At 44.9% G+C, this 16,291-nt stretch overlaps 3 protein-coding genes across 4 annotated transcripts in view; 2 read left to right on the forward strand and 1 right to left on the reverse strand.

Moving 5' to 3' along the window:
- Positions 1 to 4,694, forward strand: part of atxn7 (ataxin 7) — a 28,430-nt gene extending 23,736 nt beyond the window's left edge. For both annotated transcript variants that reach the window (XM_030376007.1, XM_030376006.1), the window contains exons 13-14: positions 1,538 to 2,747; positions 3,179 to 4,694. In XM_030376007.1, coding sequence (XP_030231867.1) covers positions 1,538 to 2,747; positions 3,179 to 3,196 — 1,228 coding nt within the window. In that variant the 3' untranslated portion in view covers positions 3,197 to 4,694. The remainder of the gene's footprint in view (positions 1 to 1,537; positions 2,748 to 3,178) is intronic.
- Positions 4,695 to 7,946: 3,252 nt separating this feature from the next.
- On the reverse strand, positions 7,947 to 10,900 carry psmd6 (proteasome 26S subunit, non-ATPase 6). Its single transcript, XM_030376014.1, has 8 exons — positions 10,600 to 10,900; positions 9,994 to 10,199; positions 9,623 to 9,768; positions 9,252 to 9,471; positions 8,969 to 9,077; positions 8,524 to 8,692; positions 8,269 to 8,346; positions 7,947 to 8,175 (listed from the first exon to the last, which is right to left on the reverse strand). The coding sequence occupies exons 1-8, from the start codon at positions 10,742 to 10,744 to the stop codon at positions 8,079 to 8,081; spliced, it is 1,170 nt and encodes a 389-aa protein (XP_030231874.1). The 5' UTR covers positions 10,745 to 10,900; the 3' UTR covers positions 7,947 to 8,078.
- Positions 10,901 to 11,037: 137 nt separating this feature from the next.
- Positions 11,038 to 15,799, forward strand: slc2a9l1 (solute carrier family 2 member 9, like 1). The gene is made up of 12 exons (XM_030376013.1): positions 11,038 to 11,191; positions 11,493 to 11,588; positions 11,912 to 12,072; positions 12,159 to 12,283; positions 12,421 to 12,550; positions 12,873 to 13,021; positions 13,433 to 13,620; positions 13,806 to 13,916; positions 14,092 to 14,193; positions 14,498 to 14,573; positions 14,660 to 14,787; positions 15,488 to 15,799. Exons 1-12 carry the CDS (start codon positions 11,168 to 11,170, stop codon positions 15,671 to 15,673), a joined length of 1,476 nt encoding a protein of 491 aa, XP_030231873.1. The 5' UTR covers positions 11,038 to 11,167; the 3' UTR covers positions 15,674 to 15,799.
- Positions 15,800 to 16,291: the final 492 nt, after the last annotated feature.

Raw genomic sequence — 16,291 nt, forward strand, 5'->3', positions numbered from 1 at the left:
TAATTTCAACCCGTATCATGCGTTAAATCCTAATCAGAATAATTTAAGTCCACTGCGTTATTTCTCAGTTATAACTCCAGAAATATCTCCTTAGAATAGAAATAAAAAGAAATTCTCTATATTTAATCCCGTCACTCCATACTGTCCACCGACGGCGCGACTGCATGGAATAAAGCATCTGTCCAACATGTGTCAATAACATAATATTTTTATGTGACACTGTAAACACATGATCAAATGTCAATTAAATCCCAAGTGTGAAAAACCAAGCCACACTCATCACAATCGTTGTCCGTTACTCTTGATGCTTTTCATGACAAATCAGGCATTAAAAAGGGGTTATGTTCAAGAACATTTTACGTGGGTAATTACAAACTGATTATCCAAGGCGTTCTCGTCAGTCTTATTACCGTAACCCTATAAATACAGAGGTGAGCGCCGTGGTAATGCTGCAACATATGGCACTTCTGGCGGACCATGCAGGATTCGGAGGGAGAGGGTATTTAGGGACCATAACGATTTATTGGTAGGCTACATAAAAATATGTAACTCTATGTCAGACCACTTCTTTTTTAATTCTGGGACTGTGCGCTCCGTGCTACTGACAGAGTTCACTGCTGCAGCAACATGTTGCCACTCACTCTGCTTTTTGTTGTTGGCGATTCCAATCCCGTGACCGCCGAACAAAACTACCTTTCGGGCCTCCATCTCACCCACAAGTGTCTCCACTTCAACCTCCGTGAAATTTCGCTTTTTTGATTTTCTCAGTACTTCTGCCATTGTTTCCAACAAGACATAATACCGGCATCTGAGTCTGTTTTATATGCAGATCGCATTCATGAGGTCATTTGCATTGACCATTTATGGTTAAAAAGGGGCGTGTAGAGGGCGGAACGTGAAGCTGATTCAGCTGCGCACAATTATAGTCAGTATGTGATTTATAAAGCAAAGATTGCGTACAAGTGTGCGTACGCAGTGTTTTATAAATCTGAATATTTTTTGGCGCACGCAAAACTTGGCTTCTGGGCGTACGCACATTTTTAGTAACGATCCTACGCACAGTTTTATAAATGAGACCCCTGGTACTTGACTAGGGTTGAGCACCGAAACTCTGTTCCAGTAGGGCACCGGTTCTGACGTAAACGTTAGTAACGAGATCGAATAAGAACACACATTTCGGTGCCTCATAACTGTGCCTGACTATTTCTAACGCCCCCTGCCCCGCCCCCATGGTGTTGCGGCGTCAACTTGCATTAGTGCTGGGCGGTATACCGGTTCACACCAAATAACGATGTGTATTTTCGTTATTATAGGATTTTTTTTATTGATCAGTGTATTTGATTACACAACGTTCGGAACGCTGCACCGTGCGATGCTGTTTCCGACGGGACCCTTTTCAATGTCGCGCTTCGAAACACGCATGGTACGACTACGACTTTCTTAATGGGTCCATGACTGCGAGGTGTGGTATTTCAGGCCAACTACTTAAAGAGTATACCCAACCCTATATTTGACGTGGCTTCCTGATTTGTTCCAGGAAAATCCCAATGGCCTTGGAGAACTCCTCTTCCTCGTCCTCCGTCACACCCGCCCACAGGACAAGCACAAACTCCCACGGTAGCACCTCCTCCCCGGGCTTCCTTAGCCCTGCCGGCACGCAGCCGCCCTACGGCCAGTCGTACGAGGGCCGCTCGGCGCTCTCCTACGGCACGGCGCCCAACGCCCGCGCCTCGCCGCAGGGCGGGGCCGACCACCCGGCCTACGGCGCCACGCAGGCCCGGCAAGTGTCTTCGTCGCCGCAGATGCCTTCAGCCCACTCCTCCTCCCCCCTGGCGCCTCCCCCCGTCTCAGTCCGGGCGTTCAAGTCCCGCTCCTCCTCTTCCTCCGGCGGCGGCGGCGCAGGCAAGGCGGCGTCCTTCAGGCCCCGGGAGAGCTCGTCAGGCTCCTCCTCCACGCCGGTCACGCCCAGCTCCTTGGGCGGGGCCGCGGGGATCAACAGCACCAGTAGCAACGCTAGCTTCAGCTCGGGGAAGAAGAGGAAGAACAGCTCCTTCCTCGCCTCGTCCCACGGCCCCGCCTCCGACTCCCCCTCGTCGAACGCCAACTCCTCCTCCTCCGCCACCTCCGCCTCCTTCAAGAAGAACTGTGGCAGCGCCCCGGGCAGCTCAGGTAGCACCCACCACCACGGCTCGCCGGCGCTCTCCTCCGCCGCCACGCACAGCGGCGTCCACAGCATGGGGCTGAACTGTGGCCCCACGGTGCGCACCAACTCCCTCAGCCTGAAGGCGGAGCCCAGCGGGGGGCCCGCCGGAGGCTCCTCCTCGGGGCCCTCGCCGCGGGGCCCCCCGTCGGGCAGCCCCGCCGAGTCCATCAAGCGCATGAGCGTGGTGATGAACAGCAGCGACTCGACGCTGTCGCTGGGGCCCTTCGTCCACCACCACCACCACCACAACCACCACCACCACCACCAGTCCTCCTCGGAGCACCACGCCGGCTTCGGCCACCACGCGTCCGACGGCCGCCTGGACGGCAAGAAGCGCAAGAGCTCCCCGGCCGGCGGCGGGGGTGGGGGTGGGGGTGGAGGCGGGGTCGGCGGGCTGGGCGTTCCCGGAGGTGGTGGCGGCCCGGGGGGGGGCCCGGGTAGACCCAAGGTGGCCAAGTCGCCCTCCATTAACAACATCCACGGGAAGCACGGCCGCAGCGTGGCGGGCGGCCCAGGGCTGCCCAACAACTCTCACCTCCACCAGGTGGGTTCCTCTGCTGCACCGGCACCAGACTGCTGGGGCTCCTACTGCAGTTGTAGCTCGTAGTGCTATCGGTGAATAGATTAATGTTTTGGTCCTCGGGCACACTGGGGCTTAAATATAACCCTTTATTGGCCCAAGGAGTGCGTTCAGTTTTTCAATATTGCAATTATGTCAAACGGCATGTATTTCTGTATTGCTTTATGGCCCAATTCGATATGGAGACAATCTTGAGATTATGGCAAGGGATTAACTCTTCAGTGGCTAGAACTTTATCTTCAACAAGTGCTCCTTTTTTCAGTTTGCAGAAAACAGTCGGAGCACGCAACACGCCAATCCCAGTCAGGATTTCTCGCTTTCCAATATCTGAGGGTCAAAATAAGGAAAGAATGTCTTAACCCTGTCTTAACTTTTCCTTTCTCCCTCTTCCTCAGCCGAAGGCTCGCCCCTGACAGCGGTGCCCGGGTTCTATGTATGGAACCGGCAGGCGGAGGGGGCGGAGTCCAGAGCCGTCGGCGCTCAGACTGCACGAGGCCTTCTAGAAGACAAGTCACGGCCGGAACCCAGACGACTCCCCCCTCCCCCCGCGGGTCTCATACTTCTACCTTCAGCTTCCCACAATCCTCAGGGTGGAGATGATGGAGAGACCGGTGACGTTAACGCAAACCTCAACATTGGCACGGCCATTTAGTGAACACACCAGTTCTCCCAAAGCCATGTGCGTTGGGGTTTGGGGGGGGGGGGGGGGGGGGGGGGAAGAGCGGGGGAGGAGGAGGGCGGGGTCATCTCCTGCCAGCCATTTCAGTGTTGTCTCAGTGCCCTGAGAAGGTCTTCCGCTCCGGGCTGCGGGAGCAGCGGCCTCCTCTGGGTCTCTGTTCAGCGGGCCCCCCCCCCCCCCCCCCCCCGGTTGGACTTCAGGTTAGGGGGGCCGCTGGCGGACGGGAGTGCTGTGAGGCGCGGGGCGGGGCCGCAAGGGAGCCGGCGGGGCCGAATTGCTTCCGTATTTAAAGTGTGAACGCGTGCGCCTGACTGTGTGAATGTGTGGGGGTGGGCGCACACTCTGGACTGTTTAGTGACAGCTTTTACTCTGGTCAGATATTTTACTGGACTACTGGAAATATCCAACTATTAACACCCACATCGCCTGATCTCAGAAGCCTTGGGAGGAGAGGGAGCAGGGGCCCCGCGGCGGGGAGCGCTGTGGCGCCCACTGCGCTCCGGAACACCGGCCCAGGGTCCCCTGGACGTTTTCTGTTTCTGTTCTGAGGGACACCTCGAGTCGCGTTTGACGTTACGCAGAGTTCAGCCACTGGCGAGATGGTAGGGCCGGGGGTTTGAGTCGAACCCTTTTTTGTTATTCAAAAAAATAATTATGCAAGTGTGACCTGGTTTCATGTTTTCTTACTTTTTTTCTTTTACACAGATCTACAAAGAGTCTTTGTAGGTGTGTGACAAAGACATAGTTTTGCATGCAAATGTCAAAGAGGACACCTGATGTGCCCGTTCAAACGTATTCTCTGTCAGGGGAAAAGCTTGGATTCAAGGACTCTGTTATTTGGTCTGTTAATGGCTGGAGTGGGAGCAGAATGGCGACACCCTTTCTTGAACTCTGAATAGCACTAAATGTGGCTGCTACACAGGCAGCGCATCTTCCCAACAATATCAGTTTGCATTGGTACCCCCTTCTCCCTTTTTCTTTTGTTTTGTTTCTCAAAAGGTGGACAACCTTGTGCCGGGGGTGGTGGTGGTCTGTGTGGGAATCCCAACTACAAAATCAGTGGCTTCCTCAAACGTGAACACGTCGTTCACAGTAGATGGTCGATTTATATATGTATGTATATAGCTTGGGGGTTTGGACATTGTCGGCAAACTAGTTTTTTGTTATTAAACACTGAGTGTTGTGGTGATTTGGTAGAAGCACCTGTAGCAACCGAAATGTGTACAAAGGAATGGCCGTGTCGGCTTGTCTTCCTATTACGGTCGCACTCGGCTGAGCAGTGCCGATTCACTTCTTCACTGATCATCAATGACACTACCACTTCTCCTTGGTGCCGGCGTGCCAAGTCTGTAGCCTGGTCTATTCGATTGATCAACAAACATGAGTATGATTCAAAAGGTAAAATGGGGGAAAAGTCTGCCTGAAGGGAATTCATAGTTGATACAATTTATTAGGGGTGGGAATCTCTTGGCACCTCACGATTAGATTCCGATTATGAGGTCAACGATTTGATTCTGAAGCGATTTATCGATGCATCTCGATGCAGCAATTTTTTTATGTACATTTCCATCCGTGATTTTCAAAAATATATATATACATCTGGGTTTGATACTCAGAGTTTGATAATCACTTCCTACTTTTGTGATGATCATTAAAGACATCAACAGATGAATTCACTTATCTAATATTTCATAAGAGAAAGCTTTTGTCACAAATATGACTTTCTATGAACAATGCAATAATCAATGCAGCTTGCATTGATTGACGTTGGTGTCATAACACAATATGGAAGCATGCAAAAAATAGGTTTCAGTTTTATTTTATTTCTAATCTTTCTTTTCTATGTCATTAATGGAAAAGATGCTCTTGAATTAGAAGGAGTCCTTGTGTCTGGCTGTGAGTTTGCGCGCATGCTATGCGTAGGCTGAATCACAATCGTGTCAAGACAAATCAGATTGGCCAATACACACTGAAGATAAATTCAATAATTTTTAAATTACAAAAATCATCCCTCTCTGGTGAACAGAATGTTGCAGCAGGCAAAAAAAAAAAAATTATTCAGATTATTAATTTATCTGCATCGAGACAGAATCGTTATAGCGAGAATTGCGATGCATCGAAGAATCGATTATTTTTCCCACCCCTACAATTTATATCTTGTAATAAAGACCTCTGGCTGCAGGATTACAAAGTCAAACCCGGTCTGCTCTCGTTGACTAAAATACACCATGAGTCGCTCATTAGTTGTTGGCTGGGCTGAAAAGGAAAACTAAACTGGGAATCATTTGATGTCTCAAAATGGAGCCATCAATGGTCTGGGGCCTTTATCATAACCCTGATATAGAGTTAAATCAATGTATACGTTAGGCCTGGTTTAAAGAGCAATGGCTGCCCACTTTAGATCTGCCAGCAGGTCTGTAAACATTAGACTGTAGACTCCTCACCTTCAAACTTCCAAAACATGTAGAACATTATTTCTAGATCCAAAAAAAAGCATTTCTTTGAGGAAACATTTGTATCGAGGCTCCTAAAAATTACGCAATTCTAAAAGCCATAGGGTGTTTACCACCCAGCCACACACCGTTGCAAGATTGTCCACCTTTGTAACCACTAATCGTTTGGCTACTGATCTGTTCTTCTTTATGATGCTGTTGGAAACTAGACCGTTCTCCAGCCAGGCTTTAAATAGGTTCGTCGAAACGGAGCCTAAATATGTCGATATTCCCCGTTCGTGACAGGATGAAACGTGTTGGCAGTGTTAGAACAAGGCTGTGGAGGAAGGGGGATTCATTGAGATGGCTTCACAGGGGGGTTGTTGAAACGGTCGGGTAAAGCTGGTTTCATCCGTCGTCCACTGATGTCAGATAGCATTGTGAGCAGATGAAACAATTTTCTTTTTCAATCTTTACCTAGCTTTTTTTTCGTAGCCGATGTATCAAAACAAGTATTGAAGTATCCCTATTTGAGAATACATATTTTGTTAACAAATTGTACATATTGAAATATGTATTTTTGCACAATATTTGTCATTTTTCGTACACATGGACGATTTTTTGGTACAATGGAAAGCCCTTATTTATTGAGTAAGCAAGAATAAAGTTGATGAGGACTTGCTCATTCGAAGTGGTTCACTGCCAAAATGCAATACGCCTACCAAGCCGAAGCATCTCATGAATCATGTACTGGGATCCTCTCAAGGGACAACGGGTGAAGTGTGGCCACTGTAGCATGTGTCTGTATGACCAGGAAACCTTTATTATTGTTCAAGGTCTCATTCACATGTGCTTTTAGCTGTAGGGGTTGTTTCTTTTTAAATGTTGCCTATGAATCAACATAACAAACGGAAAGAAAGAGACTTGTGGCACAATAAGCCTGTGATTCTTAAACGCCCTGCAGGCCTGAGACAGACCAATTTTGCTAACACTAAATAAAAATCAGTTTTAAGACTGAAGACCTAAAACCTCATTTCATGATTTGAAACCCTGATGATTTGACTGGCTTGGTATCATTCGAATGTGAGTAGTGTATGCAAATTAACAATGGTTAACTTTCCATGCTGCCTATTTGCCAGCAAAGATCTGGGTGCAGGCAACATGGAGGAAATAAACCATTGTTCAGCTGCATATTGTCCCCATATTGTAACGATAGAGGGACGGTTGATCAATCTGCGTAGTAGTCGTTCAAGCAATCATAACTTCAAGGCAGGACAACACTATGGAAAAAAACATTGCTTGAGTCGTTGCCAAACAAGTCATTTGAATCACAGCTTTTAAAGGACATTGTTTGCAGCTTTTTAAAAGATAATATTGACATGAGAAAGTGCCTGAATATGTCTCACCCTGACTGTTTAAAAGGACAGTATTTATTTGGGGTTAAATGTAACTTACTTGAATGTTCAGTGTTTAGGAGCTCGCTTATAAAAAGATCTGCCTGGTGAACCCTAAACATGATCAAACCAGAGTTTGTCAGTCGCCCTGTATGAAAACACTCAACATCAACAATTTTTGAATTATCAAACTTTTCCAGAGAACTCAAATGACTTCCTTTGAGCCTGATCCTGCAGTTTAAGCCACTCTAGTTTGTAAGGATTCATATGTGGAGCGTTAAAGTACGTATTGTTTCCAGTATATGGAAACGGCAATGAGGTTTTAGTTTTTTTTTTTTATAACATCCAACACCATAGACTTGGAATGTGAAAGTGAGGATACGGCTTACTTTTGGAAGGAAAATGTCTCCATTCATTCATTTGTAAAAGCGTGGGTTTTTTGTATACTTTATCAATTTGATCAGCTGGACTTTTATGTATTGGCTGCTATGTAATTCATGAACAAAATGATAGGCTAGAATTACTTAATATTTAAATAAGATTGTATAGTCTATTTGTTTTGTAACAAGTTTCTGTAAATAAAATAATTTATACTGCTATTTATATGAAAATCCTGTCTCCGGCTGATTTTTCCAGTGAATGCCAACAGATTCATTAAACGGGGTTGAGAAAACATTTTATTATATACATAAGGATCACCTTTTTCCAAAGTTTGGGTCGCGAAAACAAGTTACACAAAATGGACATGGGTGTAATTTGCGATGCAAACAATAAGGCACGTGCGCCGCCATTACATGTTGATGACTCGGGACAGCTTCTGGACTCTGTTGAGCAGCAGGTCCCCCTTCTTGATGGTCTCCTGGTACTGCCAGTTCTTACTGTCAGGCCTGTGGATGAGTAGAGATGGTTCATAAGGGCATAACTTTATTTTTTAAAGGATTCGTTCTTTGGGTTGGGTGTGTTCGAAAGTGAATTTGTACCTGTTGGTTTCCACTATCTCGTTTACTTTGTCAATTTTGCAGTGAAGACGGCCGGCGGCAATGAACCTAGAGAGTTCCCTGTTAGGAAGAGGAGAGTTAAGTCTGGGTGAACTGGAGGGGCAATGCTACGGGGATTGCCTTGGGTTCAGTGAATAATGTGATGGTATGAGACGGTTTGCCTTTGATACAAGTCATAAACTTGCTCTTGCAGCCCTTGAAGCTTCGGCCAAATGTCAAGTGTAATGTGGGACTCACTGGTCTATGAACTCATTGCTGACGCCAAAGGCCTCTGCCATGTATCCCAGGGTTAGGGAGCGGTAGGACTCCAGCAGCTGGCTGTAGGCCTGGATCCTCATCTCCCTCACATAGTAGCGGTAATGGGGGGCAAACAGCCAGTCCTTCTTCATCTCCTGTTCCACCGTAGCTGTGGGGAGGGTCACGCGATTAGCAATATTCCGCTATGGCCATCTTTAGTTAACATGGTCAGTTTGAGTTATCTTTAAATGCAAAACCCAGGAAAACAATGTTATGTTAATGTTATGTTTGAAGTATTTTTCTGCAAGCAACTTGAAACCAGTATACCATACAGTAAGGCCAAATCCGAGTATTTGGCCGACAAAGCTTAGCTGGCAGGTGATCTTGGATAAATCCAAAGTATTTTTATGATCACCGGTACTAGGGATAAAAAGCAGCGGTTTACCCAGAGACTGGAAGAAGACCGAGTAGCGGCACTCGTAGAGGGAGAACAGGTACTGGCGAATGGGTGGAAGGCCGTGGAGGACCTCCAGGATCTCTGCTCCCTTTATCACCTAGGGAAGCATGAGAAGGACAAACCCCATTAAAAGAGGCCCGCTTAATATGAGAGTGAAGGGATAAGTCTGTGTTCATGATGTCTATTTTCACATGTACATAGGTCTACATAAAATAGACTGCCACCTTCATGCATGTGTCGGGGGGGGGGGGGGGGGGGTACTGCTTCCTACCTTTTCCCGCAGGTCGGGCCTCTTCAGGGCGATCATGCAAACGTAGACCGTGTATGTGACGAAGGTCTTGTAGTCCATGAGCTCGTAGGAGGTAAAGGTGGACACCGTGTCCAGGAAGAGCTCGGCAGCCTGCTTGAAGTCTCGGATGGCCACGCAGTACAAGCCCTGGTACACTTTGAGACGATTCCTGCGATCCCAGTCCCCACCTTCCTCGATCAGACTGAACAATCACACGGTGAGTGAAGGAACATGATAAGAAGTACACCTTGGCCTCCATGAGCAGGCTTCGACACATAAGAAAATACTAAACATAAATGTTGGACATTACAATTAGTGTCTTGAAGTGGATTCTGTCCCAATGTGTTCACTACCTTTTGGCTTTCTCTGAGTTGCGTGTAATGAGGTCACTGTCCATGTAAAACAGGCCGATCCTCAGGAGGTAGAAGACGATGTCTAGTCTGTGACCGAGTGCCACTGTCTTATCATAGGTCTTCCTGAAGGCAGTCAGGGCTCCCTCCTGTGGAAACACAGGGCAGGCAAGTCCGTAGATGAAGTACATTAATGGTGTTGATGCAACAATGTAATATATCGACTGTTGATATATGAACTTAATTATGACTATAAAAGGATGAGAGAAATATGGATAACCGAGTAGTCAATCTCAAATGATGCATACATTTCAGTTGACTCCGGGACTAGTTATTTCTGTACACTTCTTCAAAGAGAGACACATTGATCATACCTTGTCCCCAATTCTGATGAGATATTCGGCTCTGGCCATCATTGCATCACGGATCTCACTTTCTCCCAAATTATTCTCTGCATCTTCCAGGACGTCATCCAGGCGTTTGAGCTCGTCCTCGTTGGCTTTCTTCATTTTACTCAGAAGGTCGGCGTCTTGCTGCCACTTGAGTTCCTTACAGAGGCCCTCGTAGTATGGAGCCATGTCTACAACACAATACATGGATTGCTCTCAGTTACATGTTGTAAAATCACAATTCCAGCTCAATCTAGAATGACATCTTGCTGTGCACTCTAAATGTGTTAAATAAAATAAAAAATCACGCAGGACATTCCCTGAAATTAAAACGTGAGTTGTAGCACAGATGACCAGTTTATTGATTCTGCCATGATGTACCCTGAAGTCCCCCAGCTGAAGGGAGCTCCGTGGTTGACACATTACACACCAAGTTTGACCAACTAACGCTAGCTCTACGTTACAGTGGGAATGTATTTTTAACACAACATGAATGTCCACTGAGCAAAGGGTAGAACTGGTTATTAATGCAGTACTTATAGCAATATTGTGGATGGATTTAATTATTCATACAAATAAATGACAACTCACTGTTAGCCTTAATCGCGTCCATGAGCTCCGTCTTCACTTTAGCGTCCTGTCGGTGCCCCTCCATTGTGAGCAGAAACTTCAGCTGGGCGATCCTCAGATCGGGGTTCTTGGGCAGACCCTCTTCTTCCAGATTCTCCAAAGGCATTTTGAGATTCGTACAAGAAATCCAACAACGTGTTAATGTTGTTCAGGTTGTCTTTATGTGTCAGACACAGTAAAATGTGCAAGCTAACCAACAATGACTACGGAAAACATTGACTGGCCGCTTCCGGTGGATGTTGTGCCAACGAGTAGGGTGAAGAAGGATTTAGGGAACAGACTCAATGACTGCCACCTTCTGGTGGGAGTGGGTGATGACACGTCTGTCTTTTTGTAAAAAGTGAAAGTTTGACGAAATCATGGTCTATAGTCCATTTCCCTTAAAAGGCGAGAGATATCAGCATGACTGTGAGAATTTCTAACGCAAGTTACTGGTTGACTTGTTTTTGGGTTTGTCAAAGAATATAGCCAGGCTTTTCTTTGACAGCAGTTCAGTTCCAGCACACTCAATCACCTCCCATAAAGGAAAATGGACAGCATATTTAGGGAACTGGTAGGTTAAGCTATACAAATGATGATATAATGTTTATTAGAATTTCCGAATTCCAGCATGATTATTATAATCAACAAGTAGTAGATCCATTTTCAATTTAATATAATGTAAAAATACTTACATTTTGCTGATAACGATGTGAGTGAAAATGTGTAGTTTATATATTTATTGACATTTATAATTGTTCCAGTAGGAAGACAACGAACAATCAGTGATTCAGCGAAATTAGTATATAATTAGTACACTGATACACTGATCACAGAAGTTAGAAGCTACCCTTGGTGTTTTTTCCCAACCTTAGACCCGTGGGAAAGCGCTGATGTTCATTTTGATTTTGGGCATCGGGGGAAGCTTTCAAACTGGCTTCCATAATACTGCAATGAGTTCTCCCTCGCCGGTAAGAAAGATATATTTCTCATAGATTTAACCCTACCTACTCTGTGTGTGTGTGTGTGTGTGTGTGTGTGTGTGTGTGTGTGTGTGTGTGTGTGTGTGTGTGTGTGTGTGTGTGTGTGTGTGTGTGTGTGTGTGTGTGTGTGTGTGTGTGTGTGAATGAGAGATAGTGGAATCCTCTGCCTGGCTTTGTACATCTTGAGTTTAACCTTCTGCCTCACTTATAGTGCATCCAGAGTTTTACCTTCTGCCTGGCTTTATTGTAGTTAAACCCTCTGCCTGTCTTTAAAGTACATCCAGAGTTAAACCCTCTGCCTGTCTTTACAGTACATCAAGAATTTTATCAACAGCAGTTGGTATGAGAGATATGAAGAGTACCCACCTTCAGCAACAGTCAACCTCATCTTCGGCGTCATTATCTCTACATATGCAGTGGGTGGGTTGTTTGGCGCGGCCAGCGTCAAGTTCGCCACTGGAAAGTTTGGAAGGTAAAAATGACATAGGCCTATTGTATTATCAATAATCCAGATGAGCTAAAAAAAAGTTTCATTCACCGCTGTACCTTTCCCTACAGGAAAAAGATTCTGATTGGGACCTGCCTCTTCTCAGTCGTTGGAGGAGTAATCATGCTGACTAGTAAAAATGCAAACTCCTTTGAAATGATCGTGGCTGCACGGTCGATGAATGGTTTTGGAGCAGGTATGGCAGATGAATGGATTCAGTTGGAAGTCGTTGTGTAAAATGCAATCAACCCGCTGCTAGGTCAGTGAGAGGCAATGCAATGTGGGCTGGGGATGAATAATAATCAGTCATCTATGCATGTGCTTACTTTGAAGGCCTGGGTGGAAGCGTTCAGCAGATTTACCTGATGGAGTCCTCCCCCAAACAGCTTAGAAGCACATTGATGCTCAGCAATGTATTTTTCCTCTCTCTGGGAAAACTCTCCGGACAAGTCCTCGGACTAAGGCATTGATATAAAAAAGTCATGGAAAATCATTAAATAATGTTTTTGTATTATTACATTATTATATATTATTATAGTGGTCATGGAACAAATTACATTCGTGAGACCAGGTTGTGCTGTTCTCACAATGCCATCTCTCTCTCTCTCTCTCTCTCTCTCTCTGTCTCTGTCTCTGTCTCTCCGTCTCTCTGTCTCCCCCTCTCTCTCTCTCTCTCTCTCTCTCTCTCTCTCTCTCTCTCTCTCTCTCTCTGTCTCTGTCTCTGTCTCTGTCTCTCCGTCTCTCTGTCTCCCCCTCTTTCCCCTTTCGCTGATGCGGTGCTGTAGTGTGCTGTTGGGTCGTGAACACCTGTGGAACATCCTGCTCTTTGCTCCCGCGTGTCTCGTCGTCGTCCAGCTGCTCGCCCTGCCTTTCTTCCCCGAGGCGCCCCGATACCTGCTGATGGATGGAGGGGACATCGTCGCCTGCCGGAAAGGTCGGCCATAAGTTTACATATATGGAACATCCAAATAAATAGGACTTTGCCAATCATACAAATATCCAAAATCAAAGAAAAAGGCCACCATAACTAGCCAATGCACCACCATGACACCTGCTGGTATATATGTGTTATTCAATATTGAGTAATACTCATTTAGCAGGCAATTTGACCCAAAGCAACTTACATTGAATTGAGATACACTTTAATGAGCAGATAGAGGTCATGCGCCTGCATGACCTCTATCTGTTCCTTAATTAAAAGCCTGTGGTCTGATTGGAATCAAACACAGTATATGTTGGCTGGGAGTGGAACATCTGAGCTTCTTCACCCTGACTCTTAACACTGCGTGGTCTCTGTTAATTGCAGAATGCATTGTGCCTTACAGTGAACTGTCTTTATACCAAGCACTGCAGAGACTATGGGGCCCTGGCGAGTACCAAGTGGAGATAGACGAGATGTTGGCGGAAAGAGCGGCCTCTAAAGGGGTCCAAGTTAAAAGCCTGCTGGAGTTTCTTCAAGACAGTGGCATCAGAAGTCAAATCATCGCCATTGCGATCCTCTCAGCCTGCATCCAGTTGTCAGGGATGTCTGCAGTGAGAAGAGAACCCCTTACCTATCTGTCCTATAGGGTCCTTCATTGGACCAGATATGCACTTCAAACAATCTGCAACTGAGCTACTTATTCAATGGAAAAATAAAGAGCATTCTATCATCAAAGTAAGTGTGTAAATGGCCAAAGACACTGTTCCAAGCATTGTATCTTCTCACTCCCACCCAGATCAGTACCTTCTCATTTGACATTTTAAATAAGGCAGCAGTCCCGGTTGACCAAATCCGTTACATCACGCTGGGTTTTGGAGTATCAGAAGTTCTTGCCACCATCACCTCTGTAAGATATATTCTGAAACTGTAATCGTCAATCTTTGCATGTTAAAACGATTTTCAAGAGATTTTCAAGAGAAAGGGTCAGTGGCTATACAATGTGCATTGGTTTTCCTTCTTTCTTTCTTCCTTCTTTTTCTTTCTTTCTTCTTTCTCTTTCTCTCTCTTTCCCTCTTTCTCAGACCCTGATTGTAGAGCGCAGCGGACGTAAGCCCCTCCTGCTGGGAGGTTTCAGTATCATGTTCACTATGCTGCTGTTGATAACCATCATGCTCAACCTTAAGGTGAGACTCGAGTTCACCTCCCCCCAGCTGAGACACAGAATGAGACCATAGCCTTGCAGCACATATTCTTATATTTTTATTTTATTTTATAAGGTTAGGGTTGTTCCTTAATTATTATTTTGTACACTGTATGTACACTGCCCTGCTATTGCTGGGGTTCTGCACTCAGGGACTTTCAGATGTAAATAGAAAAGAGGCAAATACAAATACAATAGTTTGCGTTGAATGTTTTATGTTGAATGTCTGCGTTGCATGTGAAAATAATATAGATTTGAGGATGTCATATATGGTAGCACTCTTTCAGAATCCTGCCCCATGGGTTGCATACTGCACCGCTGCTTTGTTCATGATCTTCATCATGTGTGTCAGTGGAGGACCTAGTATGTAATAACACACACACTCACACAAAATAAAAAATTTAAGCATAGTTTATAGAGGATGTGAAAGCTTTTCTGGGGTTATTCAGGTGGAGTTAACATGGCCCTCATCAACGACAGCTTTGAACAGTCGCATCATCCTGCTGCCATGACCCTCAATGGCTTACAGAAATGGGGCCAGTTCGCTGTCCTAGGCCTTGTCTTCCCCTTCATCAATGTATGTACACGCCCACAAACACAAACTAACTTCATAGCTCACATAGATGATCTTGTTCACTGGTAAATCATTTGTTGGGTGCTATGGCCACCGAGACATTATTCTTTGTCCAACAATGAACAACAAACAATCCAAGAGACCCACCGTTGAGGTAGGGTAAAGGAAACACAACTTGTGATTTCTAAGTTAGTTTAAACTGCATCATGAAGGTTGGCTGTCAATGTTTATTCTTGTGTGATCCACAATGGATCACACAATGTATATGTATATATATGTATATATATATATATATATATGTGTATATATGTATATATATATATATGTGTATATAGTATATATATATATATATGTATGTATGTATGTATGTATGTATGTATGTATGTATGTATGTATGTATGTATGTATGTATGTATGTATGTATGTATGTATGTATATATATATATATATATATATATATATATATATATATATATATATATATATATATATATATATATATATGTATATGTATATGTATATATATATATATGTATATATATATATATATATATATATATATATATATATATATATATATATATATATATATATATATATATATATATATGTATATTGAACAAATAATATACACATCATTTTAGTGAAACACTTGTGGTTCCTCTTCTCAAGTTCTTCCCTCGTCTTCCCCCGTGTGTCACAGGAAGGCCTGGGCTCTTACTGCTTCTTGCTGTTTGCCTGCTTCTGCCTGCTGGGGGCGCTGTACAGCTTCTTCCTGGTGCCCGAGACCAAGGGCAAGTCCCCAAAGGAGGTCTCCCAGCAGTTCAAAAGACTCGCTGTGGGTGGGAAGTTCTTTGGACGGAATCAATTCATGGAGACCAGGTTGTGAACTGGGCCGATTGTTTGGAAGCAATTTTATGACATTTTGATTGTACATTTGTATTTACTAGACTGTTGATCGGATATAAGAATTTGACAGTCCACTTTTGTTTGATTAAAAGAAAAGCAAAATGTGTATGTTGCTTTTGTTATCTTCACTGTACTCCAATCTCCTCAAATTGAAATGCTGCTAATGCTGTTAATTATAAGGAGTCTACAATGGACTAATGTGGTAGGCCTATAACAACAATGGATTAATTAGGTAGGCTTATAACCAACTACAATGGATCAATTATGTAGGCATATAACAAGAGTACAATGGTGTAAGTATATAAGAAGTCTACATTGGATGACTGCAGGGCTGTGCCAAGAGGAGCTGAGCAGTGCCCAGCGGCGCTGGTCCTCTATTCAGCTCCTAAAGAACAGGAGGATGATTAACCAAGGGTGTTTAGGAACATTTGACCTCACACATTCTCTCTCTCTCTCTCTCTCTCTCTCTCTCTCTCTCTCTCTCTCTCTCTCTCTCTCTCTCTCTCTCTCTCTCTCTCTCTCTCTCTCTCTCTCTCTCTCTCTCTCTCTCTCTCTCACCCATATTTTTGATTTCCTTCTTTGTTATCATAGGTAGGCC

Source organism: Gadus morhua, chromosome 13 (genome assembly GCF_902167405.1).
Source record: "Gadus morhua chromosome 13, gadMor3.0, whole genome shotgun sequence".
In the NCBI taxonomy this organism is placed as follows: Eukaryota; Metazoa; Chordata; class Actinopteri; order Gadiformes; family Gadidae; genus Gadus; species Gadus morhua.